At 43.8% G+C, this 25470-nt stretch overlaps 1 protein-coding gene across 1 annotated transcript in view; it reads right to left on the bottom strand.

Annotated features, from left to right (window-relative positions):
- Positions 1-25470, bottom strand: part of shroom3 (shroom family member 3) — a 96866-nt gene that overhangs the window by 26606 nt on the left and 44790 nt on the right. The window contains 1 exon segment of the mRNA XM_034231603.1: positions 5995-6120. Coding sequence (XP_034087494.1) covers positions 5995-6120 — 126 coding nt within the window.

Here is a 25470-nt window from a genome sequence, read left to right as displayed (position 1 = left end):
GGGAATGTTGCTAAATTACCACACAGACTTAAAGGTTTCCTATTATACTATTTTTAGGCATATATTATAGGTCTCAGATATATACAAATGTATAAAAAACATGTCTATGAAGTGTTTTGCTCAAAATATCAATCAATCAATGTTTATTTATATAGCCCAATATCACAAATGTTACATTTGTCTCAGTGGTCTTCACAGTTTGTACAGAATATCAGTATCACAATACGACACCCTCTGTCCTTAGACCCTCACATCGTACAAGGAAACACTTCCAGAGAAAAACCACAGTTTAAAGGGAACATGGGAGAAACCTCAGGGAGAGCAACAGAGGAGGGATCCCTCTCCCAGGACGGACAGACGTGCAATAGATGCCGTGTGTAAAAATACCAAACAGATCACTCATTATAGCCATGCCTCATAGTCCTCTATTTCAGCCCTGATAGAGAACTGCAGGTTTGGGGTCCTTAGCTTTAAAAAGAAAAGAAAAAAAAGAGGGGTAGTGGGAGCTTGTGCCTGCTCAGAATTGGTCAGAAACTCAGCTACATGATGAAATGCCATACCATGTTCAAAACCACATCAAGAATGATCTCTGAAACAGTATGGAGCTCAAACGCTTTTTCTCTCTCAGGTTTACCACAAGGTGAGTTCCTTTTTAGATCCTGCACATACTCTCTCCAGCACAGGTTAGCTCTGAGTGTTAGCCATGCCTGCTAATGAATAATCACATATGTTCCCCATAAATATTCATCTGTGGGAGTATTTGCAAATGATCTGAGTGATCACTGTGTTGTAGCCACAATTAGGGACACTAAGGTCCAAAAGGTTAAACCTCGCATTATCATTAAGAGAGACATAAAACATTTTGTTGAGCAGGGTTTTGTGCATGATCTGTTTGGGTTTGATTGGGGAAAAATCGATCTGTGTGCTGATGTGGAAACCGCATGGTCTTATTTTTATCTTGGTTTTATGGAGATCATTGATAGACATGCACCCCTGCGTACACTTAGAGTGAAGGGACGAGACAATCCTTGGTTTTCTGCTGAGCTGTCTAGTCTCCTTCATGAGAGAAACAAGGCCTGGGCAAAGGCTAGGCAATCAGGCTCAGAGGTAGAATGGCTGCGTTTTAGGCAGCTAAGGAATAGCTTCACTTCAAATGTCAAAAGTGCAAAGTCGAAGTACTATTTGTCAGTTACCACAGAAAACCTAAATAATCCTAGGAAATTTTGGAAAGCCATTAAATCGATATCCACCGGTGAGATCCGTAATGAGCTACCTCCGTGCCTTACCACAGCATCTGGCTCTATATCGGACAGGGCCACTATGTTAAATTGCTTTAATGAGCATTTTGTGTCCTGTGGTTCTCTATTTGATTCTGTTTCTAACTCTGCTTCTGTGAACACCCCAATCCGTGACTCTGAACAATGTGGTCTGGAAAACCCTTTCAGTTTTACTCCTTTAACTGTCAATGTTGTTCATGAAGCCTTATCTAAGCTAGATCCTAAGAAACCGGCTGGCCCGGACAACGTAGAACCTTTCTTTTTAAAGATAGCTGCAGATTTTATTGCTCCTCCTCTCACTACTCTTTTTAACCTCTCCCTCAGCACAAATGTAATTCCAAAAGTATGGAAGTCAGCTTATGTCTTGCCTTTGCTAAAAGGAGGGGAGGCAACTATTTTAAATAACTATAGGTCAATCTCTAAGTTGTCAGTTCTGTCTAAGGTTCTTGAACGCTTAGTGAGTGAACAAGTAAAGGAGTTTTTATGTAAAAATGATATTCTGTCTAAACATCAGTCAGGCTTCAGAAAGCAACACAGCACCATCACTGCCACAATGAAAGTGGTAAATGACATTATGAGTATTTTAGACAATAAGCAGAGTTGTGCAGCTCCATTTATTGACCTTTCCAAAGCGTTTGATACCGTCGATCATCGCATCTTAAAGCAGAGGCTACTCAGTATTGGCATATCCAGCCATGCAGTGGGTTGGTTTGTGAACTACCTCTCTGAAAGGTCCCAATGTGTTCACTTTGATGGGCTGTCTTCTGAGTGGTTAAACATTGCTAATGGTGTTCCTCAAGGCTCTGTTTTAGGTCCACTTTTATTCTCCATATATATCAACAATTTAGGTGATAATGTGAATGAAGCTACTTTACATTTTTATGCTGATGATACCGTGATGTATTGTGCAGGTCCCTCCATTAAGGAGGCTGGTGTTAAATTACAGGCTGTTTTTAACACTATTCAGACTCAGCTCTCTGAATTAAAGCTTCTTTTAAATGTGGATAAAACCAAGGTAATGCTCTTTTCTAAAGCTAAAAAGACACCAGAGACTGTTTTGGATATTGTTACTATGCAAGGACAAGTACTTGAAGTTGTTGCCTGTTACAAATACCTAGGTATCTGGCTTGATGATTGTCTGACTTTTAAACTTCATGTCAATAACCTGCTTAAAAAGCTGAGGGTTAGACTAGGTTTCTTTTTCAGAAACAAGTCCTGTTTCTCGCTTGAGGCCAAGAAAAGGCTCTGTGACCTTTTGACCTGTGCTGGACTATGGTGATTTGATATATATGAATGCACCTGCCCATTGCCTGGATAAGTTAGATGCCGCCTATCACAGTGCCCTGAGATTTGTTACTAACTGTAAAGCACTTACTCATCACTGTACCCTGTATGCCAAGGCAGGTCTGCCTTCACTAACTGTACGGAGGCTCAGTCATTCGTACATGTTCATTTACAAAGCCATGTTGGGTAAACTACCTTTTTATATCTGCTCTCTGATCTCTCGACGAATTGAAAGTACATATTGCCTGAGATCTCATGATGTTGTTTTATTAAATGTGCCAAGTGCTAGGACTGTCTTAGGGAAGAAAGCTTTTAGTTGTGCAGCTCCACTAAATTGGAACAGTCTGCAAACATGTTTAAAACTGATCACTTTGGTTCCCCTGCATCATTTTAAAACTCAGCTGGGTGACATGCTGTTTGATACTCATGATACCTGTCTCTGTGAATAGAGTTTGTAAACTGTACCCTGTACATTATGTTGTTTGTCATCCTTATTGTTGTTCTGTTGTTTTTATGTTACATGTGTAACTAATGTCCTGCAGGTCACCCTTGAAAAAGAGATCTTATGATCTCAAGGGGCTTTCACCTGGTTAAATAAAGGCTACAAACAAACAAACAAATGTAAACAAAGACCATATTACTTCCAAAACACGTCGCGCATTGTTTCTGATACAGCAACGTTTCTGATAGGGCCGTGAGCGTAAAGCCAGCCCACATTTTAGTAATGTCGTCAAGACCGCAGCAAATCTGGATCAGCTCCGTTGTAGCCCAGTTCTTTAAGATTTGGGTACGGAGGAAAAGAGAGTGTTGTATTTTCTGACACAAAGGGGACACATATTTATGTATAAAAGACATAACAAAAAAAGTGCATTTTGCATGATAGGAGACCTTTAAACTTAAACACAACTGTGCTTTGTGCTTTGAGCTCACTAAGGCCGATGGTAACATGCTGATATTTAGCAGGTAAAAACTCCTATATTCACATAGCTCAGTTTGGCATGTTAATTACATTTTACATTCACATTAACATTTATCATCAGCGCTAAGCACAACGTACAGGTTAGGCTGATGGGCATGTCAACAGTACTTGACTTTTGCATATTATGGTATATATTTGTTGATAATCATCTCAATGTTAATGATAATCTGTACTGCTTTGGTAATAAAGGTTTCTGAACTGTCATCCAATAAAGCTTATTTAAAATGTAGAGTGAATTGAAATACTATTTGCTCAGAAAATACTATTAAACAGTTTTGCTTATGTTTAATTTCCTAATCTATGCAATGAAAGAAATCAAGAGGGGGTCCTGCTGCAGTGGTTAGTTTAATGTGTAAATATTCATACAGACAGGTAACAGGTTGGAACAGGGTCAGATTGGCGTCGTAAGAATTCCAATTAAATAAAAGAAAAAATAAATTAGGAATATTTGATACTAACAAGATAAACGATGTAACCACTTGCATGTTTCAAAAGGACGAAAAGTCTGTGATTTGCTGCTGAATCTGCCGGAATTTTAATGTGTGGTTTGTGCCTGTGTGCATGTGTGTACGTCACAGTTTGACCCACCAAGTCCTTCAACCGAACACAATGCAATTACTGGAAAGGGGACAGTCTCCGTCTTCACCAGTTTCTCTATGTCTCCACTCTGTGTCTCCACTCTGTACTCCCTGTCTCTCTTTCTACTTTCTGTTTCCTAACTTCTGTTAAAGCAGAGCTGCAGAAAGGTCACCACAAACCTTTTATTAAAATCCCCACTTTACTAACATGACACGGCATTCAACAGTGTGTGTGTGGGGAGATGTTGTCATGGGAGACCGGGAGGTGGGGGGAAGGGCATGCCCCTTACTGCAGGCATCCATGTCAATGCCCTATCCAACAAACACGCACGCACGCACGCACGCACGACCGCACGCACGCACGCACGCACGCACGCACGCACGCACGCACGCACGCACGCACGCACGCACGCACGCACGCACGCACGCACGCACGCACGCACGCACGCACGCACGCACGCACGCACGCACGCACACACACACACACACACACACACACACACACACACACACACACACACACACACACACACACACACACACACACACACACACACACACACACACACACATCATAGGCTTTTATTTTCTCTTCACTGCTGTTTAAAATAAGTAGTGATGTAATTCCTTCTGAAGCTGCTCTGCTTCACACACAACACTAAATAATGATATTTTTTAACTAACAGTAAGATGGCGTCGAAGAACATTTTAAAAACATTGTTAAACCTTCCAAAAATGTCCTCTCTCCCCAGGAAGTTCCTTACTTTCTGAAACAGTCCTCTCTTTCCCAAAGATATCCTCACTTTCCAAAAAAAGGCCTATTTCCAAAAAGACCCTCTCATTCTGAAAATGTTCTTTTGTGAAAAGAAGTTCAATCACATATTGTAAGGTGTAATGTAAAATCTTGGGGTCAGTGTTGGTACAAACAGATAGTTTCACTTCAGAATGAAAACACAGCGTGTGCACAGACAGTCAGATGTCAAAGGTCACATCATATCACAGACAGACAGCAGCTGAGAGCTCCTCACATTGATCCGTCTGTTGACCTATATCGCCTCAAAACATTTCAAATGGAAACACTGTGCATGTTCAGTAAAATACTAAATCATCTGTGTGTAAGAGTAACCGTGATTGGCTGAGACACTGGCAAAGTCTTTAAATTCACACTGTGTTTGTGAGATCACAGTTAAACCTAATTCCAGAACACCAGAAGGCTTCTAATGACTTGCTTGTCAACGTTTTCTTGTGCAGTCAAGAACTTTTTTTCCTGCGAGCGACAGTAAAAACACATGGAGCACCATGGAAACACCTGCAGAGATCATTCATAGGACTTTGAGCTAGCAGCATTGATATAAGGTGTAATGTGATGTGAATGTGAAAACAAGAAGACATGTCTTATCTTTCAAGACCATAAGCTCAAACTGTTCTTGGGGAAAAATATCTGGGTTGCATGGTTTTCATATTCACATCAGTGTAATTTAACGTACATTGTAGGTATAGCATATATTGTTCTTAAAATGGATCTTTGTTATTGAATTTAAGCAGTTTTTTGTATATTGATCTTGTGTTTTATATACAATTGTGATTTTTTAATATTATTTAGGTGGAAGTTTTAAATAATCCCAATGGGTTTTTTGCCTCATCCTGCACTATTTATCATGTATTATCTGTTATGTATGTGTATTTTTAAATGGTGCAAAACCATTAAATACAAAATTAAAAAAATACAAAAGGCTGCTGTCTCTATTTTGGCACTGATTTTGACAGATTTACCTCTGGTAGCAACATAGCTACACAGCTAGCAAAGAGCTCTACCAAGGGCCCTAACGATGGATATGCATTGTCGAAGTGGTCTGTTTTAGACATGTAGACAGACCTGGCGTGGTAGTTGTGGTGCCAGGCGCTGCTCATGGTGTCCATCCCGCCCCGGTCCACCTGCTGCGGACCCTCCCCCAGCTTTGTGGAGTGCCAGGAGTGAGGCCGAGACGCTGGCTCACTGCGTCTGTGAGAGGAAACACAGAGAGAGGGTTTGTGTACACGCACTCCTTTACTTCCTAAAACTCAAGGAAAGTGTATGGCTTGCGGGGACGAAAACCATCACACAGTCAGCCATGACATAAACAGCTCTGTGTCATTTTCTGTTCCACCATCGGCACATGACACGAGAGAAAAGCCTTCATGTAAGGGTGAACACATCACTAAATGAAAGAAAACAACATAAGAGGAGAAATGCAAAAGAGCCATTTTCTAAAGGAATAGTGTCTTTTTGGGAAGATTGATTAACAAATCATCAAACCCCCATATCTGTACATCTGTAGCTGAGCCAGCTTCCAGCGTTGATCAGTATGTTTCAACAAAATAAGAAAACACTGGATTTAACGGAAAAAAGCCATCAGGCCAAGAAAAAAGAAGCACATGTGCTCAGGGATCCGTTTGTCTCTGGAAACTAGTTGATGAGCACAGTCATGGTTTCTATTTTTGATCTAGTTTGTGTCCTGTCCTTGTTGCACAGATCCTCATTCAAAGAAAGTCTTTTTTTTAAAGCTCCGCCCAGAAAAAAGACAATTTCAACATTAAAAATGTTGTCCTCACGCATGCACGCACACACGCACACTGTTTTCTGTCCAGACTCAATATGTCCTGAATGTTGTCTTGATAAATGATGTATAATGCCAGTTCACAGAGAAACAGTCCTATCATCCATGTCATATTCTCCATTCTGTTCTTTTCAGTTCCTCTTTTTCTTCAGTAAATGTTTTGCCATTGTTAAGCTACTGTCACTGAAACTCAACACTGCTAATAGTTCACATTGACAGCTCTCATGTGGCTCAAAGGGCAAAATGACTGCTTCTCTGATTGACGTTTAATGTAAATTGGGTGTTTGAGAAGAGTTGAATTTACCTTCATGATAATCCAAAGAGAAATACAATATTTGACCTCTGTAACAGTAATGTAATGTAAAAATGTGAAGTGAAAAGTACTGTATGTGAATGCCGCACATTGTGAAAAATATAAAGCAGCGGCCTCGCTGGCGCTGATATTCATTAAATTGGTACATTTTTGTGTTTAGTTCAAATACGAATATTTATGACCTCACCATCATTATTTGAATGTGTTGTGATAAGAGAGACGTTGTGGTTACAATACTCTTCCCTCGTCTGATGTGAAATGTTCTGTATTTATCCACACAGATAAACAGGAAGAGATTGTATCTGAGTAAGTAGGAGACAGAGACATGAAAGCCTGCATGGCTGCGGACAGCAGGAACCTGGGTACAGCCGGACGTGACTGGAATACCTCGACAAGTTATCATGGCTGTGACACGTGTGCAGATATTCACCCTCTCTGGGGACTGGCCTGAAGACAGTGTGGTAACATTTGAGTTTTACCACAGAGTTTTAAATCAAAATATCATTTTTGAAACCTGGACGTCCTGACGCTGCATTCAGAAGCAACCAGGGTCCAACACATAGATATCCTTTCGGAGTCCGTATGTCATGTCTGAGTAATGAATGTCACATCCTGTCATAAATGTTTTGGCATATCAAAGTTAAAAATGTAGTTTGTTGTCCTAAATACATATCTCTTTCCAGTTATAATAAACCCCCAGTTTACTTTACTTGTCTTCCATTAACTGACCCCCCACCCAAACTGTGTGGAGCCACACTCTGCTTTAGATCCTTTCTGTTTTAAAGATTGTAAAAAAGCAGAAGAGGGTCAGGTAGTTGTTTTAGTTTGTGCTACAATATAAGTCCAGAATATTCAGTGTGCAAATGAGTCAAAATTAAAAGGTTAGGACTAAAGTCAGACTCCATTTCGCCAGCAACCATTATAATTAGTTTGATCCAAGCCAACAGTTATGGATTGAGTTACAAAGAGATCCTCAAACAGTTTTCTTTCTTGCACAAATACTAAAGCATAATGTACCAGTCTATTGTTAAGTTACTTACTTCTGAGTATTTATTATGTAAAATCTCTTTCTGCAAAACTTTTCTTGAACAGATCAAAGCTAATCCAGGCTTCCAACTTGTCTAAATGTCTTCTGTGTTTCTGACTAAACTCAGCATGTGCCCTGTGTTACCTGGAGGTGAACCGCAGGACTCTGGAGATGAGGCCGCTGGCCAGGACGCTGACGTTGGCCTCTGACGGGGATCGGCAGAGCGCCCCGTCAGACCGGCCCAGCTCCGCTTTCTTCTGCTTTTTCCGGAGCTTCCTGCGGTAGAACGCCTCCAGCAGTTCCATGGCTACAATTCAAATTACTCTTCTCTCCTGCTTTCTTCTTAGGTGTACTCTTCCTGTCAAATTGTTTCGTCTTCTTTTAGAAAATCCCAGAAAGTCCCATTTCCACACCCTTGAAATGGTACTGTTTGTTTGGTGTTTCCTTCTAGAAAGCTACAAGAAAATATATGTTGTCTGTGTCAACTGCACCAACCCAACAGCTCACATGATCTCCTGAGTAGAAGAGTACTTCCAAAAACGTCTCGTTCTCTCATGAAATTAGAATACTTGGATGCATAGTCCACTACACAACTTGGACCTTTATTTTCTTTGTTTGCGATATCTTTTCTTACCTTTGTGCTGTACTTTCCCTCTTTTAAACTTTAACCTAAGATACCCTACCTGCTTCTTCTCTGCTTTAACTCAATCAACTGTAGATGTAATACACACAAACACCTCTCTCTTTGTTAAACGTGTCCCACATGCTGCAATCCACAGTCAGCCAATCCTTTGAAAAATGTGCAACCCAGAGAAGAAAAATTGCTTCAGCTATTCCTCATTTCCATCAGAACTCCATTGCAGAGACTCTGCACTGCTGATCCGTCTCCACTGTCCTCTGATCTGTCTCTTTGCTGTTGCTCCAGTCTAGGGCTGCCTGGTCAAGTCGCATTGCATTGGTCCCTGAGCTCGTTAAGCAAACGGAGCAATTAGAAGTCATTAGGCTGTATGATAAAAGCATAAAGTAAACATCCTTGGACTGGCTTGTTCTGGATGGTAGCTGTTGATACAGTGTGTGAGCGAGGGACATTCAGAGTCTGAAGAGAGAGAGAGGGAGGACGGGTACAAGATAGTGAGAAAGAAGGAGTAGTAAGAAAGGGAGGGGAGATGGAGGGAGATAAGAGTTGTTAGGGAGAAGGTACTGTGGAATGAAGTAACTGAAAGATTTTCAGAGACATGTGGAAATAGGGAGAGATGTAAAGGAATGGGAAGAGAGGAAAGACAGGAGGACGAGAGAAATGGAAATCCACAATATCTTATTTCCTGTCGAACAGTCTACAAATACAAATCAAACAGAGAATAGCTTGAGGAAGTGCAAGTGCAAAGAGAGATAGAGTTTGTGAACACAGAGGACAGCTGAGCAGAGCCGCGGGGGGGAACATGTCCCATGATGCAGCGTGTGCTCCACACTGAACAATGAACTGACTCTTATTGATTGTTAGATTGTCACTGCAAGACTGGAGCCCAAAGCACAAGAACAAACATGATGTCAGAAGATAGGAATCACTGACCAGTAGTGGGGAAATGCAGCATGACTTTGTTAATGGTTCCTTACTTTGAAAAGTCATTATTTGGAAGGATATTTTCCTTCAATCCAACTTGACAACTATCAGATGGATGGCCAGGACATTTGCTACAGACACACTAGAAAGTAAATGCTAGTGACTTTGATGATCCTCAAGCTTTCCTCTGGCAGCATCAGGTCAACGTTTCAATACGTCCAATATAACGAAAGACATTCCCATCATCCTTAGTTGACTTGTATGTGCTAACTAGCTAATGCTAGCATGTAGCTCAGAGCATCGCCTAGTGCTGCTTGCCTCGTTATGCCTTCATTTTCTTTCAATATTAAAAACGAGCTGAAACCAGTAACCTTTAAAAACTAAAATGACTAAATGTTTTCGGTCCTCGTGGTGAAACAGTCCCTACTCAAAGACCTCTGGTAACTTCTCAAGGATCTCTGGAAATCGCTCTGGACTCTTTTTATTTTCCTCTCTTCTACAACCCACTGAAGGACTCGATGCTTCCTCAAGAACATCTTTCATTCACAAACGGTAAAGGAGTCTGTGAGGACAACTATGATTTATTCTAGGACTACTGTACCTTCCTGGGGAGATCTCAAGGTCCCTGGAATCAATGGAAAAACCCTAAGCTTTCTCGAAGACCAGTGCATTTTCTCGTAATGTCTTTGGACCTCTTTTACAACATCTGGTAGCCTTTTAACCCTCTGGAGTCGGTGGACGCGCCGGCGTCTCTCAGCATCTCTCCTGGGACCACTAAAGCCTCCTCAAAGACAGGTGCACCACCAGGACCACCTTTGAGTAGGACTAGAGATGAGACTTCATATATCAGTCAATACTCATTGTTGTGTCTCAGCAGATTTGTTAATATTATTTCTCTGTTTAGTTTATATTGTCAAGTCCGCGTCTGCTAACCCTTTTTGTTGTCTGCCATTTCCTGTTTTACTTTGTCATTTCCTTTCTCATTTCAGGTAGTTCGACTCCTACCTTGTCACTATGCTCACTGACCTGATTACCTGCCCCGCCCTTATTGTTTGCACCTGTAGAGTTCTTTGTATGTGTATATATTCTGTGTGTTCCCTGTGCCCAGTGCCAGATCGTTTTCAACTCTTGTGTGGCCTGTCAGCCAGTTGTGTTCTGTGCTACAGGAGATTTAGGTTAGCTTTTTTGAGAAGTCATTTGTGAGTTTTTGTATTTCCTTATATCACCACAAGTAAAATCTTTTTTTTTAATCATCTTTTGTCTGGAGTCGTGCATTGCATGCTTTCCCCAGCGATCTAGCCAAGGTGGCATTCATTGTTTCCCACCTCACGGGAAGAGCGGAAGCCTGGGCTACGGCGGAGTGGGCACGGAAGTCTCCGGTGTGTAAATCACTACAACTATTCACGGAGAGTATAAAAAAAATCTTTGACCGAACCACACCAGGGAGAGAAGCTGCCAGAGCCCTGACACAGATCTCCCAGCAGAATCAGAGTGTGGCTGACTACGCCATTAATTTCCGCACTTTGGCCACCGACAGTGGATGGAATGAAGACGCACTATATGACATGTTTTTCAGCTGACTCAGTGACTGTGTGCGGGATCTTCTTGTTCCTCTTGATCTTCCGCCGGATTGGGACAGTATGATCGCCTTGGCTATATGCACAGACACTCGGCTGCAAGAGCGACGGAGGGAGAAAGCCAGGAAAGCGCCACCTCCGCTAACGGCCCGTCCACACTACAGCGTTGACAGCGTCGACAGCTTCAATCTGCCCATTCACTTTGAATGGGGTGACGTCACGTTGCCTCGCTTTTCGCCGAACTGAATTGTGGGTAGCATAGCGGTCCGTCTCCGCCGTCTCTGGTCTGACGCCGGAGACGCCGGAGTAGCCAGCGCCAGCCAATCAAATCCCGTTTCGGAAAATCTGACAGCTCAAGCCGTAGCCAATCAAACCGCGTCTAAGCTGGGAGAGATATCCCGCCGTTCATTTCTATATTTCAAAAAAAGATGGAGGAGAAACTAATTATCGCCGTAGCAAATCACCCGGTTTTGTATGACCAGACCTTCTTCACCTACCGGGATACAAACCGGAGGAACCAGGCATGGAGGGAGGTGGCAGAGACAGTGGGTGAAACTGGTAGGTTTTCGCCTGTTTGGGGAGTTTATATATATATTGCTCCCATAAAATCCCCGGGGGTTTTTGCTTTGTATGTCGGGGGCGGGAGATTCATGTGATTGGTTGTTGGTCGCGTTGCTTGAATAACATCCCCAAGCTTCAGACACGCCCAGCTCCAAGCTTTTTTTGAAGCTGTAGTGTGGACGCTCCGTAACTAAACGAGGAAGCTCACCTCCTGCACGATCTCCACGACAACCCGGATTTCATACCCACTATCCCTCCTTTACCGTGAAACCTGCTTCGTGGAACACAGAAGAGGAACCTATGCAGCTCGGAAGGGCCAGGCTGTCTCCCGAGGAAAAGCAGCGGCGTCTCCGGGAGCGTTTATGTTTCTACTGTGGGAAGCAGGGACATTTCCTGGGAGCCTGCCCGTTAAAAGACGGGGCTCACCAGTAAGACGGAGGGTGCTGGTGAGCCGACTGACAACCGCAGATTTTCTTTCACATTCCATGACCCAGATTGAGCTAAGTAATAATGAGCACAGCATAGCTTTGAAAGTACTTGTAGATTCCCTGACGCTAATCTAATGGACTGGGGTTAGCTAAACGTTTAAAAATTGCCTCCGTGCCATTGACTCAGACACTTGAGGCTCGCGCTCTTGACGGTACTCTCATGTGCAAAGTGACTCATAGAACCATGCCTCTTAAAATAACTATTGATCATGAACACACAGAGCATATGACTTTCCATCGGTTTGATTCTGCACAACATGCAGTAATTCTGGGCTATCCCTGGATGTGTAAACATAACCCTCACATTGATTGGCGGACTGGTAAGGTTTTGGGGTGGGGAAGCGACTGCTCTCATTCGTGTTTCAGGGGTAAAACTGCTGAAACTATTAGAGAGCCCATTATAGACACTGACAGGGAAGATGAAAAGAACCAAGACTCAGACTTCCCGACCTTTCGAACGTGCCCAGCTGCTACCGAGATCTCAAGGAGGGGTTCAATAAGACTAAAGCGACATTCCTTCCTCCTCACCGCACCTATGACTGCGCCATCGATCTCCTGCCTGGGTCCCCCTTGCCCAAGGGAAGACTGTACTCTCTCTCAGCTCCAGAGAGAGAGTCTGAGGGAGTACATAGACAGCTCTCTCAAAACGGGTCTCATCCATCCCTCGTCATCTCCTGCTGGAGCTGGTTTTTTTCTTCGTCGAGAAGAAGGATGGATCCCTGAGACCCTGCATCGACTACAGCCCCCTAAACGACATAACCATCAAGAACAGGTACCCCCTCCCGCTTATGGCCTCAGCGTTTGAACTTTTGAAAGGTGCTAGAGCTTTTTCAAAACTTGACCTAGGTAACGCTTACCACTTGGTAAGGATACGGGAGGGGGACGAGTGGAAGACTGGTTTTAACACTCCAAGCGGACATTATGAATATCTGGTAATGCCTTTTGGTTTAACAAACGCACCTGCCGTTTTTCAGGCTCTCATAAATGATGTGTTGAGGGAGTTTTTGAATCATTTTGTTTTTGTCTATCTTGATGATATTTTGAATTTTTCCCGTGATGAAGATTCACACGTTTCGCATGTTCGCCAAGTATTAAAAAAGTTGTTGGACAATCAACTTTATGTTAAGGCTGACAAATGTGAGTTTCATGTTAGTTCTACTTCATTTCTGGGTTTCATCCTGGGTCCTGACCAGATAATGATGGATCCTGCTAAAGTGAGCGCTGTGGCTGATTGGCCCACACCCTCTTCCAGGAAAAAAGTCCAACAGTTCCTTGGATTTGCTAACTTCTACAGGAAGTTTGTTAGGAATTTTAGTGCTATTGCCGCACCTATGCATGTACTCACCTCTCCTTCTGTTCAGTTTGTGTGGACCCCACAGGCAGACCAGGCTTTCCAGAAGTTAACAAAAGTTTTCACAACAGCTCCAATACTTACCATCCCGGATTCCCAACGGCAGTTCACGGTGGAGGTGGATGCCTCCAACAAGGGCATCGGGGTGGTCCTCTCACAGAGGGCAGAGAAAGACAGTAAGCTCCATCCATGTGCCTACCTTTCACGTAAGTTGTCTGCTGCTGAAAGAAACTATGATGTAGGCAATAGAGAGTTATTAGCCGTGAAGGTAGCACTGGATGAGTGGAGGCACTGGCTAGAGGGGGCAAAACAGCCATTTATTGTGTGGACAGACCACAACAATTTGGAGTACATACGCAAGGCTAAGAGTTTAAACTCCAGACAGGCACGATGGACCTTATTTTTCAATAGGTTTAACTTCACTCTCTCCTACCATCCTGGCTCACAGAACACCAATTAGCGTTATCCAGGCTTTTTGACCCAGAGTCTCTTTCCAAGGAGACCGAATCCATTTTACCGCCCACTCAGGTGATAGGAGGGGTGACAGGGCCAATTGAGGCTAAGGTAAATCAAGCTTTAGAGGGAAAAACTGTACCCAGCAGTAGTCCCCCTAACCGCCTCTTCGTTCCCCCATCTGTCCGCTCTGACGTGATTCACTGGGCTCACACATCTGTATTAACATGTCATCCAGGTATCAAAAGAACTATGTACATGATAAAGCAAAGGTTTTGGTGGCCTAAAATGGAGAAGGAGGTTACTGAGTATGTGGCAGCCTGCACCACCTGTGCTCGGAATAAGACCTCTACCCAGTCTCCTATGGGTCTACTGCAACCTTTGTCCATTCCAAGCCGCCCATCTCGCTGGATTTTGTCACTGGACTGCCGCCCTCTGCAGGTAACACCACCATCTGCACTGTTGTTGACAGATTTACTAAAATGACTCGGGAGGGACTCGGAGTTGAGCCGCTCCTCCTTCGCGTCGAAAGGAGCCAGTTGAGGTGGTTCGGGCACCTAGTTAGGATGCCACCTGGGCACCTCTCTAGGGAGGTGTTCCAGGCACGTCCAGCTGGGAAGAGACCAAGGGGTAGACCTAGGACCATGTGGAGGGATTATATCTCTTCGCTGGCCTGGGAGCGCCTTGGGATCCCCCAGTCAGAGCTGGTTGATGTCGCCAGGGAAAAGGAAGTTTGGGGCTCTCTGCTGGAACTGCTACCCCCGCGACCCGACCACGGATAAGCGGAAGAAGATGGATGGATGGATGGATGGACTCACTTTATCCCCATGCCCAAATCTCCCTCTGCTAAAGAGACAGCAGAAGGGCTCTTATCTCATGTTTTCATGCTGCATGGATTTCCTCGAGATGTGGTGTCAGACCGTGGGCCGCAGTTCGTTTCCCAGTTTTGGAAGGAATTCTGCAGCCTGATAGGAGCCACTCCCAGCCTCACATCTGGTTACCACCCACAGGCTAATGGTCAGTCAGAGAGGATCAACCAGGAACTGGAGACGTGTTTACGGTGTCTGGTGTCCCAGAATCCCACAACTTGGAGCAAGCAGCTGATATGGGTGGAGTATGCCCACAACACCCAACCTACATCTGCCACGGGTCTCTCCCCTTTTCACTGCGCCTATGGTTACCAACCTCTTCTTTTTCCAGAAGTAGAGAAGGAAGTGACTGTACCGTCAGCACATGCCCTGGTGAGGCGGTGTCGCAGAATCTGGGCAGGAGCTCGCCAGGTTCTTCTGAAGAGTGCTGCTCGCATGAAGAGGGCAGCAGATCGACATCGTCGTCCGGCACCTGCCTACAGACCGGGGCAGAAGGTTTGGCTATCTACAAGAGATCTACCCCTATGTGTGGCCTCCAGGAAGCTGGCTCCGAGGTTTGTGGGTCCGTTTCCCATAACTAAAGTGATTAACCCGGTGGCTGTTCGCCTGCGCCTGCCCAGGTCCCTGAGAGTCCATCCGACCTTTCATGTTGCCAAAGTCAAACCGGTTCGGGAGAGTCGTTTGGTTCCTCCATCTAATAATAATAATAATACGTTTTATTTCGAGGCGCCTTTCAGGACACCCAAGGTCGCCTTACAGTGCATTTAAAAGTTAAAACAGCTAAAACAAAAACGGAACACAATTTAATCGAACCGACAAGGCAATACAGCAGCATAAAAGCATAAAACAGGCAAGACAAGAGTGTGGAGTGACGGAGTGAGAGGAGGATCTGTGATAGCAGGTTGAATGTGTTTTAGAGTGAGTAGGCCAGTTTAAACAGGTGGGTTTTGAGGTGGGATTTGAATGTCGTGATGGAGTGACTGTTTGATGTGTGGAGGCAGAGAGTTCCAGAGCCTGCAGCTAAAAGCCCTGGCTCCCATGGTGCTAAGGCGGGAGGTGGGGACAGTCAGGAGTCCGGCTGAGGATGAGCGCAGGGAGCGGGAGGGGGTGTATTCCTGGAGGAGGTTTGAGAGATAGGTGGGGGTGAGGTTGTTGAGGGCTTTGTATGTAAGCAGAAGGTTTTTGTAGTCAATCCGGTGCTGAACAGGGAGCCAGTGAAGTTGGATGAGGATGGGGGTGATGTGGTCAGACGATTTGGTACAGGTAATGATCCGGGCAGCCGAGTTTTGAATGATTTGGAGTCTGTTGAGTAGTTTTGTGGGTAGGCCAGAGAGGATAGCATTACAGTGGTCAATCCGGGATGTGACAAATGCATTAACCAGGATTTCGGTGCTGGATTGTGAAAGGGATGGGCGGAGTCTGGAAATGTTGTGGATATGGAAGAAGGCAGTCCGGGTGATGTTTTTTATGTGGGGTGCAAACGAAAGGGTGCTGTCCAGGATGACGCCAAGGCTTTTGACTTGGCTGGTGAAGGATACAGGGAAGCCGTCGATCATGATGCTTGGGGGTGGGGTGGTTAGGATTTTCGAGAGGGTGTTTTTTGAGCCGATGAGCAGGGCCTCAGTTTTACTACCATTTAGCTTCAGGAAGTTCCTGCTCATCCAGCTCCTGATATCCTGGAGGCAGGTGGTGAGGGAGGTGAGGGAGGTGGGCGGGAGGGCGGTGTTGGGTTTGGTTGAGATATAGACTTGCGTGTCGTCAGCATAGCAGTGAAAGTGGATGCCATGGTGACGGAGGATTGTGCCTAGTGGGAGGAGGTAAATGATGAATAGGAGTGGACCCAATACTGACCCCTGGGGGACACCCAGTGAAACAGGAGAACACCCTGACCTGTGGTTCCCCAGCTGGACAAACTGTTGTCTGTTGTTGTCTAAGCCCCCTCATCCACCCCGGATGTTAGACGGTGGTCTGATCTACGACGTCAAGAAACTGCTAGCAGTCAGGAAGAGAGGACGCGGCCGACAGTTCCTTGTAGACTGGAAAGGATACGGTCCAGAACATCGGTCGTGGGTACCAGCAAGCTTCGTTGTGGATCAGAAGCTGATAAAGGACTTTTTCAGGCTTAATCCACAGGACTCTGGGCCGTCCGGAGTCGGCCGTAGAGGGGGGGGGGGGGGGGTACTGTTGTGTCTCGGCAGATTTGTTAATATTATTTCTCTGTTTAGTTTATATTGTCAAGTCCGCATCTGCTAACCCTTTTTGTTGTCTGCCATTTCCTGTTTTACTTTGTCATTTCCTTTCTCATTTCAGGTAGTTCGACTCCTACCTTGTCACTATGCTCACTGACCTGATTACCTGCCCCGCCCTTATTGTTTGCACCTGTAGAGTTCTTTGTATGTATATATATTCTATGTGTTCCCTGTGCCCAGTGCCAGATTGTTTTCGACTCTTGTGTTGCCTGTCAGCCAGTTGTGTTCTGTGCTACAGGAGATTTAGGTTAGCTTTTTTGAGAAGTCATTTGTGAGTTTTTGTATTTCCTTATATCACCACAAGTAAAATCTTTTTTTTTAATCATCTTTTGTCTGGAGTCGTGCATTTGGGTCCTATCTTTTGTGTTTGCCCCAGTCGTAACACTCATGTGGTGTCTGTTCCAAACTAATATCAGTTCATCTGTTCTCATGTTTTTGGTTGTGACCATCCTGTCATCAGACAGAGAAGAAGAAACTGCTGCAGGATAAATGTGAGATGTAGCTCCTTCTAGTTCTTCAACAGGCACGTGTGTGTGTGTGTGTGTGTGTGTGTGTGTGTGTGTGTGTGTGTGTGTGTGTGTGTGTGTGTGTGTGTGTGTGTGTGTGTGTGTGTGTGTGTGTGTGTGTGTGTGTGTGTGTGTGTGTGTGTGTGTTGTGTGTGTGTGTGTGTGTGTGTGTGTGTGTGTGTGTGTGGGGGGACCTTATCTGTTGATGTGGGAAACTGTTCCTCAAGAATAATAATCTCTTAGATCTGCTCTGAACCAAAATGGGAGAGAGTAGGTGGGCTAGAGTGGATACTGGGGACACTCCACATGTTTGAGAGACTATGCCAATAGCTTTCCTCTGTGCGTGGGCCGGAGGGTCAAACAATTTTTTTTTAAATATATATTTTTTATTTTATTAATTTTTTCAATGTTTTGCTTACCTAAATCCTACCGGCCCACATTTGTAAGTGTTCCGGCCACTCCCTGGAGGCCCAGCCCAGCCCAGTGGGGTGTGGGCTGGGCCGTTTTGATAGGCTACCTATGTTCTATCTATCAGATAGTTTCACTTTCACACATCAGGCCCGTAGCAGCTGTCACTGCGCAGTGAACGATCAGGAGTGAGTGACTGAGAGACCTAGCTGGCAGTTGCTTACAGATGGATAAACAAGCTCCAAAGCGTAAAGGCGTTTTTGTATAGTTTGTGTATACAGTAGGGGTGTAACGGTTCACAAACATTTCGGTTTGGTACGTACCTCGGTTTTTAGGTCACGGTTCGGTATGTTTTCGGTACAGCAGAACAAATTATCACAAAACATAAAATATTTGTTGTTTTTTTTATTATTATTAAACTGTGAATAATGTATTCACTCAAATAAATACAAAATATAATAAAATAAACATTAAGGTGCAGCATTTCGGTGAACTGAAATAATCTGTATTTGAACTTTACTATACTAGTACCTAAGCAGCCAGCTTGACATTATGACTTGCTTGTCATTGTATTTTCATGTTTTTTTAAAGAAAGATGAACTTGTCCACATTACTTGCCGACAGGGCAGATCTGCTGGCACTAACAATGTCTCCTGCTGTGGAGAACACCCTCTCTAGGGACAGAGGTAGCAGATACAGCCAGGTAGCGCTTTGCTAACATGGCAACATAAGGATATTTGGCGTTTGTAATAGCTTTGGCTCGGTCTGAACTCTTTGCGAGTGGTGGAGGCTTAAATGCTAGCGGGAGTTGGGTTTGCACTTCAGTCTTTTTTCTTTTGGTACCGGTGATATTCACGTTCGTGATGCCTTTTCAAGAGTGTGCAAGTTTGATGTATTGCCAGCCGCGTAACCCATTTTAGTTGAACAATGCAGACAAACAGCTTTGGTTCGGTCCACCTGTCTTTGTCCGTCATCCTTGTACGTAACTGCGAAACCAAAATGTTCCCAAACCGGAGACTTCAATGATGCTTGAGGATTTTCGAGCTCAACTTTATCTGCATTCGCCATTTCGACAGTTCCCAACATATCCCTCTGACCAGCTCTCATAGTATGCCTCTCGTCCAATTAAATGACTTGCTCGCTCTATGACGCGTTGAACCCAATGTGAGCAAATTACTCTGAATGCTGCGACGCAGCACCTGAGATTACTTCCAAAAAGTTGTTCACGTTCTCAATTTTTTACGTTTAACGTTATATTCGTTCGGTACACTTTGGTACACACCTGTACCGAACCGAAGGGCCCATACCGAATAATTTGGCTGGGAAACGGGGTTCAGGGGGAGTGGCTGTACCCGTAGGATAGAAAAGGGGGAAGTCACGTCTGACTCAGAGGTCGCGCGGCGGTAGAGAAGAACGTGTTGCCCACATTCTGTTACTGAGTTTAGGCTAGTTAGCTAGCAGGTTTATTGTTTTGGGTGCAGTCACTTTTGCCTCCACTTTCTGTTAAAATAAATGTTGAAAGAAAAAGTAAATTTGTTTACAGTTCTGTTTCATATGGGTGTTGAGAGATGTATCCATAGATTTAGCCCCTAATTTTGCTCTCAAAATGGACCAGATTGATGCATTTAACTTCAACATTTTAAAAAAAAATCTTCCCGGGGGAGCTTGCCCCCGGACCCCCCTAAGGAGGTGAGGTCCACCACCTGCCCACACCCCCTGTTAAATGGTCTCACCCACATTGAGGATGCTTCATACGCCCATGTTTTATTCCATGCGTCAAGTCAGGCAAATTGGGTCAAAATGTTATTGCATCAATGATCTGTTAACATTAAAATCACTAAATATATGCTGTAACTATTCTGCTCTAGGCAACTCAAGGGCTCAGGTAATGTGATTACTATATGAATAATGGTCCAAAATAACATAAAATGCATAGGGTTTTTTGTTAAGTAACATACTTTCGGCGCCGGCCGGCCAATACATGCCGCGCATTAAGTGGGCCTGTCTGTCAATTAATCCCCGGGCCACTTTTTCCTCCCAGTCCGCCCCTGCCGCTGTGTGTAAAATATATATGTAAATGCTGTGTCTATGAAGGAAATTTATCGTTACTAATCCTGTTTTTTGATTGGCTGGCAACAAAGTTCTAGTCAACAATTGAACCACTTGGCACTGAAACGGCAAGAAGCCAAACAACAGTTATTGATCATTATTGGACATTATTGATCATTCATACCATGTTACCAGGGGATATTGTAGGCTAGGTACAGCATGGGAGTGCCGTAGGGGGTCTAGGCACCACCTAGACCAGGGGTAGGCAACCCGTGGCTCTAGAACCAGATGTTGCTCATCAGCCCCTATGCCGTTTCTTCCTGTACCTTTGACATAAATAAGAGCTATTTTTCCAGTGGACAGCTAAAATATGCCTCACATCCCACTACGTCTATGAGGGAGGCTAATCCTACATTTTATGAAAACTAACCATGAATAAATCCAGAAAAATAAGTTACAACAATGCTGGTTTACCTATGCTTGATACTGTTTGGGATAAATTAGCAAACCACAAAAGTGTAATTTTGAAAGACATTTCCAGGTAAAAATAGCAATAGACTTTCAACATGTTTCTGCGTTGTCGATATATAAGTTTGCAGATGCTACAAACTAGTTATTGCATATAGTATACAACTTGAGAATCTGTGTTGTCAAATATGTCTTGGGCTCCAGACATATTTCATTTTGTGGCAAAGGGGGCAAAATGTCTTTTTTGACAGTGAAGGTTGCTGGACCATGACCTAGACAGGCTAGATGATGCCTGGCTGAGGAAGGACACTTCAGGCGACAGGAGAGGAGACTCAGAAAGGCTGATAGATGTGCCGGAGCGTTCTGTACGCGTGCTGCCGGAGGATGTGAGGGGGGAGGGACATGGAAGTGTCTGACAGCTAACTAACAGAGCCCAGCTGTGCGTGTGTGAGGGAGTGTGATGGTACTGCGCATGCATGTGTTTTGTGCAATTACACAATGATGTAGTTTTAGAAAAATTTGATGATTCAACTAAAGAAACATGTTCGGAGAGGAAAGGAGAGATTAATAGAAAGGAGAGGAGGAGAAAGAAGAAAAGAGAGATTAAGGACAAATGAGAAGGACAACACAGGAAAAGAGATGATAGGAATTGAAATATGGAGAAGTGAGGGGATGAAACAGGGAAGAGAGGAGGAGGAAGAGCAAGGTAGGACAGGAAAGGAGAAAAGAGGAGAGGAAAGGAAGGGAGGACAAAGGGAAGAAAAGGAAAGGAAAGAAGGAGTCAGATAAACACAGTGTCCTCTCAAAATAAACACCCAGCCCCACTTCCTACTCACTCAACCCCCTACTCTCTCTTTTTGAATCTGATAGCCACCCAGAGCCCAGGGGATTGTGGGTGGAAAGAGCCAGAGCTTCATTAGCATACATTTTAACGACTGTTGTTACAATCACCTGAAAACATGTTGCTGCTTAAAGGCACTTCAGCAGGAAGCTGAGGAATACCTTTAAACCTGCAAGACGTTCAATAGAACTGTCACCCTTCCAACATAAAAGTATTCTAAGTATCATGGAGCTGTGAGTTTTCCAGATCACAAGACCATGTATCTGTAACTTCACAGTTCAAAATATTTCAAGTATTTGAACTACTTTGAGCAATGAGAACCTCTCCTACTTAAGGTTTTAGAAAGAAAAGAAAACAGGGTAAAAGTCTGTAGTGACACTAGCACCCTCCAGAGGCTGAGCTGTTCAACACACACACACACACACACACACACACACACACACACACACACACACACACACACACACACACACACACACACACACACACACACACACACACACACACACACACACACACACACACACACACACACACACACACACACACACACACACACACACACACAAAGTGTGTTGGCCCTTTCTTGGTCATATGTTATGTCATTATTATATTACAGCTTGATGTCAGATATAATAAGGGGAGGGACCACTTTGAGTGACAGGTGGGTGCCATCTAATGTCGCTAGCTGCTTGCTGTCTGCCCATCTCATTTAACAGATGATACCCATTTTAGATTATCTGGAGTTAGATGCTGGCGTCCCCCCTCTCCCATATTTAAACTGTCATCCGTCCAAGAAATGTGGAAATGCTAAATAATAGAACTAAATAATAGTACTTTTTTATACAGTTCCAATTGCACTGCTGCACATGTTGACAGAGACGTTTCAAACACAGGAACCCCACAAGGTTGTGTGCTTAGTCCCATTCTCTTCACACTTTTTACCAACGACTGCACCCCCATCCACACCTCCAACTCCATATTCAAATTTGCAGACGACACTACAGTAGTCGGTCTTATTACAGACAATAAGTAGACAGCCTACAGGCTCGAGGTGGAACATCTGAAGGACTGGTGTAAGGAGCACAACCTTGTCCTTAACACCTCCAAAACTAAGGAGCTCATTGTTGATTTCAGGAGGACAAACAAGGAAGTCCATCTCCCCCTCCACATCCATGGAGAAGCAGTGGACAGCGTGGAAGACCTACGGTTCCTTGGAGTCAACATCTCCAATAATTTAACATGGACCTCAAACACCTCAAACCTGGTGAAAAAGGCACAGCGAGCAGAGACGGTTTTTCCTGAGGAAACTGAGACAGGCCAGGCTTCCACAAAAACTGCTGGTAAACTTCTATCGGTCGACTATTGAAAGCACCCTGACCAGCCGCAGAGCGGAAGGACCTGCTCAGCGCATCGTTGGGACTGAGCTGCCCAACCTTCACAACATCTACAGGAGTCGACTGCAGAAGAAAGCCATCAGTATCATCAGAGACATCACACACCGGCCACTCACTGGTCGAACCGCTGCCGTCCGGCAGACGGTTCAGGTCAATAAAGTCACGCACCAACCGACTGAAGAACAGCTTCTTTCCCAGAGCTGTGGCCTCCATCACTCCCATCCCTGTCCAACCACAAAACTCACTATAACTTTGAACATGCACACATACAAACACACTACTTCCCATCAAAGACTGCAGCCAAAAATGCCATATGTTATTTATTTATTTGTATATTTATTAAATATCAAACAGATATTTTTAGTAACTATTTATATTTAAACATTGTAGCTTTTCTTTATTAAATAATCTTTAAAAATGTATTTTAACATTCTGGTAAAGTGCATTTAAGTGATGACCCTGATTATACTATCTCTGCTTTATCACAGCTTTTATGGATGTGTTCTTATTTATGTACTGAGAGACGCCAACTGAATTGCGTTTCACTGATGTGTGATGACAATAAAGATATTCTATATTCTATTGTAAAACAGGCTTTTTCCTCCTTCTTTTCTAGAAAAAATGTTCCAGTACACAAAAGCACGGTTTTCCCTGTAGCTGTGACCTCTGTAGCACGTTTCCCAACATAGTGGGTATTAACTATACTTTTATGCGTAAACATATAAACCCTCCTGTTAGCGAGGTTAGAAGCAGCACCACACTGTCCATGTCCACTGTCTGCACCAAATATTGGCTTCTAAAAGTGAATAACAGATCACACTGAAGTTTCAAGTTTCCTGTCTGAAGATATGTACCTGAAAGGAGTTCAACAGATGCACCGTTTTCACACACCTAAAACACTATTCTGGTGTGATATTTAAATAATGAAATGTCGGTACTATGTCATACACATAATATACTATTGTGTAAATAACCTGATGTCTTTTAAATAATTTACTTACTTTACTTTACCTGTTTTGATTCTTATCCCAGCTTCGATCATATTCAGGTCAATATTTGGATGGAACATCACTTTTCGGTTACTGATATCCCTATAGTACATAAATGATTCTTGGACAGTGACAAAATCACAAACTAAAGCAAACTAACAAACAGCTGAACTGAGCAGCTAATAGAGACACAGGAGGTGGTTACCATAGCAACTTATCAGACTGCTCGCACAGTTTGTTTTCCTTTCCAAACCCTGAGTCACAAACACACAACAGGACAATGATGAATCCTCTGCCGAGACACACAAAGGAAGCACCGACAGGACATGCTAACCCAGAGATGATGACCTCTTCAGCTGACCGCACTAAACCTGTCCCTTATCTGACATCACTTCCTGTTTTAACCCGTACAATAAGGTTAGAAAAATAAGAAGATTTATCTATGACAGAAGAAACTGTTATCAGCTTCCAGACAGGAGGCGACAGCTACTACTCTGAGGGCTTTCTTTGAGTTGTCTCACATGGGCCGTCCCTCTCTCTCTTCAAATCACTTTTTTAAAATGTATTATAATTGGCATTTATTATTTGTATTTACATTTTCTTTCAGTTTAACACTACAAGAGGAGAGATTTTAAAGATGAGAACTGCGGTGGCTGACAGGTGCAAACGCGCTACAGCAGCCCAAAACATTTCCATTCATAAAAACAGATTGCACTTAAAAATACACAAATGTGAGGTGCACTACATGCAGGGTTGGGAGGGTTACTTTGTAAATGTAATCAGTTACTGATTACTGATTACATGGCTCTGAAAGTAATCCGAATATAGTTACAGTTACGTGTCTTAAAAAAGTAACGTAATCAGATTACTTTTAGATTACTTTTGGATTACTTTCTTTTTCCATCACAGATGGGTATGTTTTGGTGAACAAGAGACACAAAAAGCAAAAGGAATGTGTTTTTACTGTTTTAATGGCTTATCAAGAGCACAACTGAAACATCACATCTGAAACGATGTAACAACATAATAAACTTGTTGGGGATGCAGCTTGGGATGTGAGGAGTGAGGACACGCTTAGAACGGGCGTGTCGCCTTCTGTCCTGCCAGTGTTGGCAGGACATGAATTAAAATGTCAAACTCGGACTTCATTTTAAGGACATTACGGCCAGGGGTGTAGAGCTATATTTGTTTAAGCACCGGATTGGCAAAACAGGAGAGTGTGTGCACCAGTCTGCCTTGATCTATGAATTCATGTTCGTGACTCTCACAGTATCTGCTGCCCACAGCTGTTTTATAGAAGGAACACCTCCTTCACTTCATGAAATCTCTGCAGCACCAGGAGGCAGCGGGAGGGTTAACTCAGCCTCTGAGAAGAAGAGCACGCAGTGCCTTTCACGCACCGCCTTCACTGTGTTTACCTTCAGAAATAATCATTAGTAAGGCTAAAGAAAGAGCGACCGCAGGCTGATGTGTTTTAACCACACACACGCGATTTAAACGCAGACTTTTGTTCCTCCATGTTTCGTTGTTATTGTTTCACTGAGCGGACCCGCGATTTTTTTTCAAACGCTTTTTTGGTCCATCTGCGGCGGTAATAGGTTTTGTGGGCTGTGATGATTCGGCTGTACCTTTAGTAATGAATATTAAA

Source organism: Gymnodraco acuticeps, unplaced genomic scaffold (genome assembly GCF_902827175.1).
Source record: "Gymnodraco acuticeps unplaced genomic scaffold, fGymAcu1.1, whole genome shotgun sequence".
Lineage (NCBI taxonomy): Eukaryota > Metazoa > Chordata > Actinopteri > Perciformes > Bathydraconidae > Gymnodraco > Gymnodraco acuticeps.
This window is presented reverse-complemented; position numbering and strand designations above follow the sequence as displayed.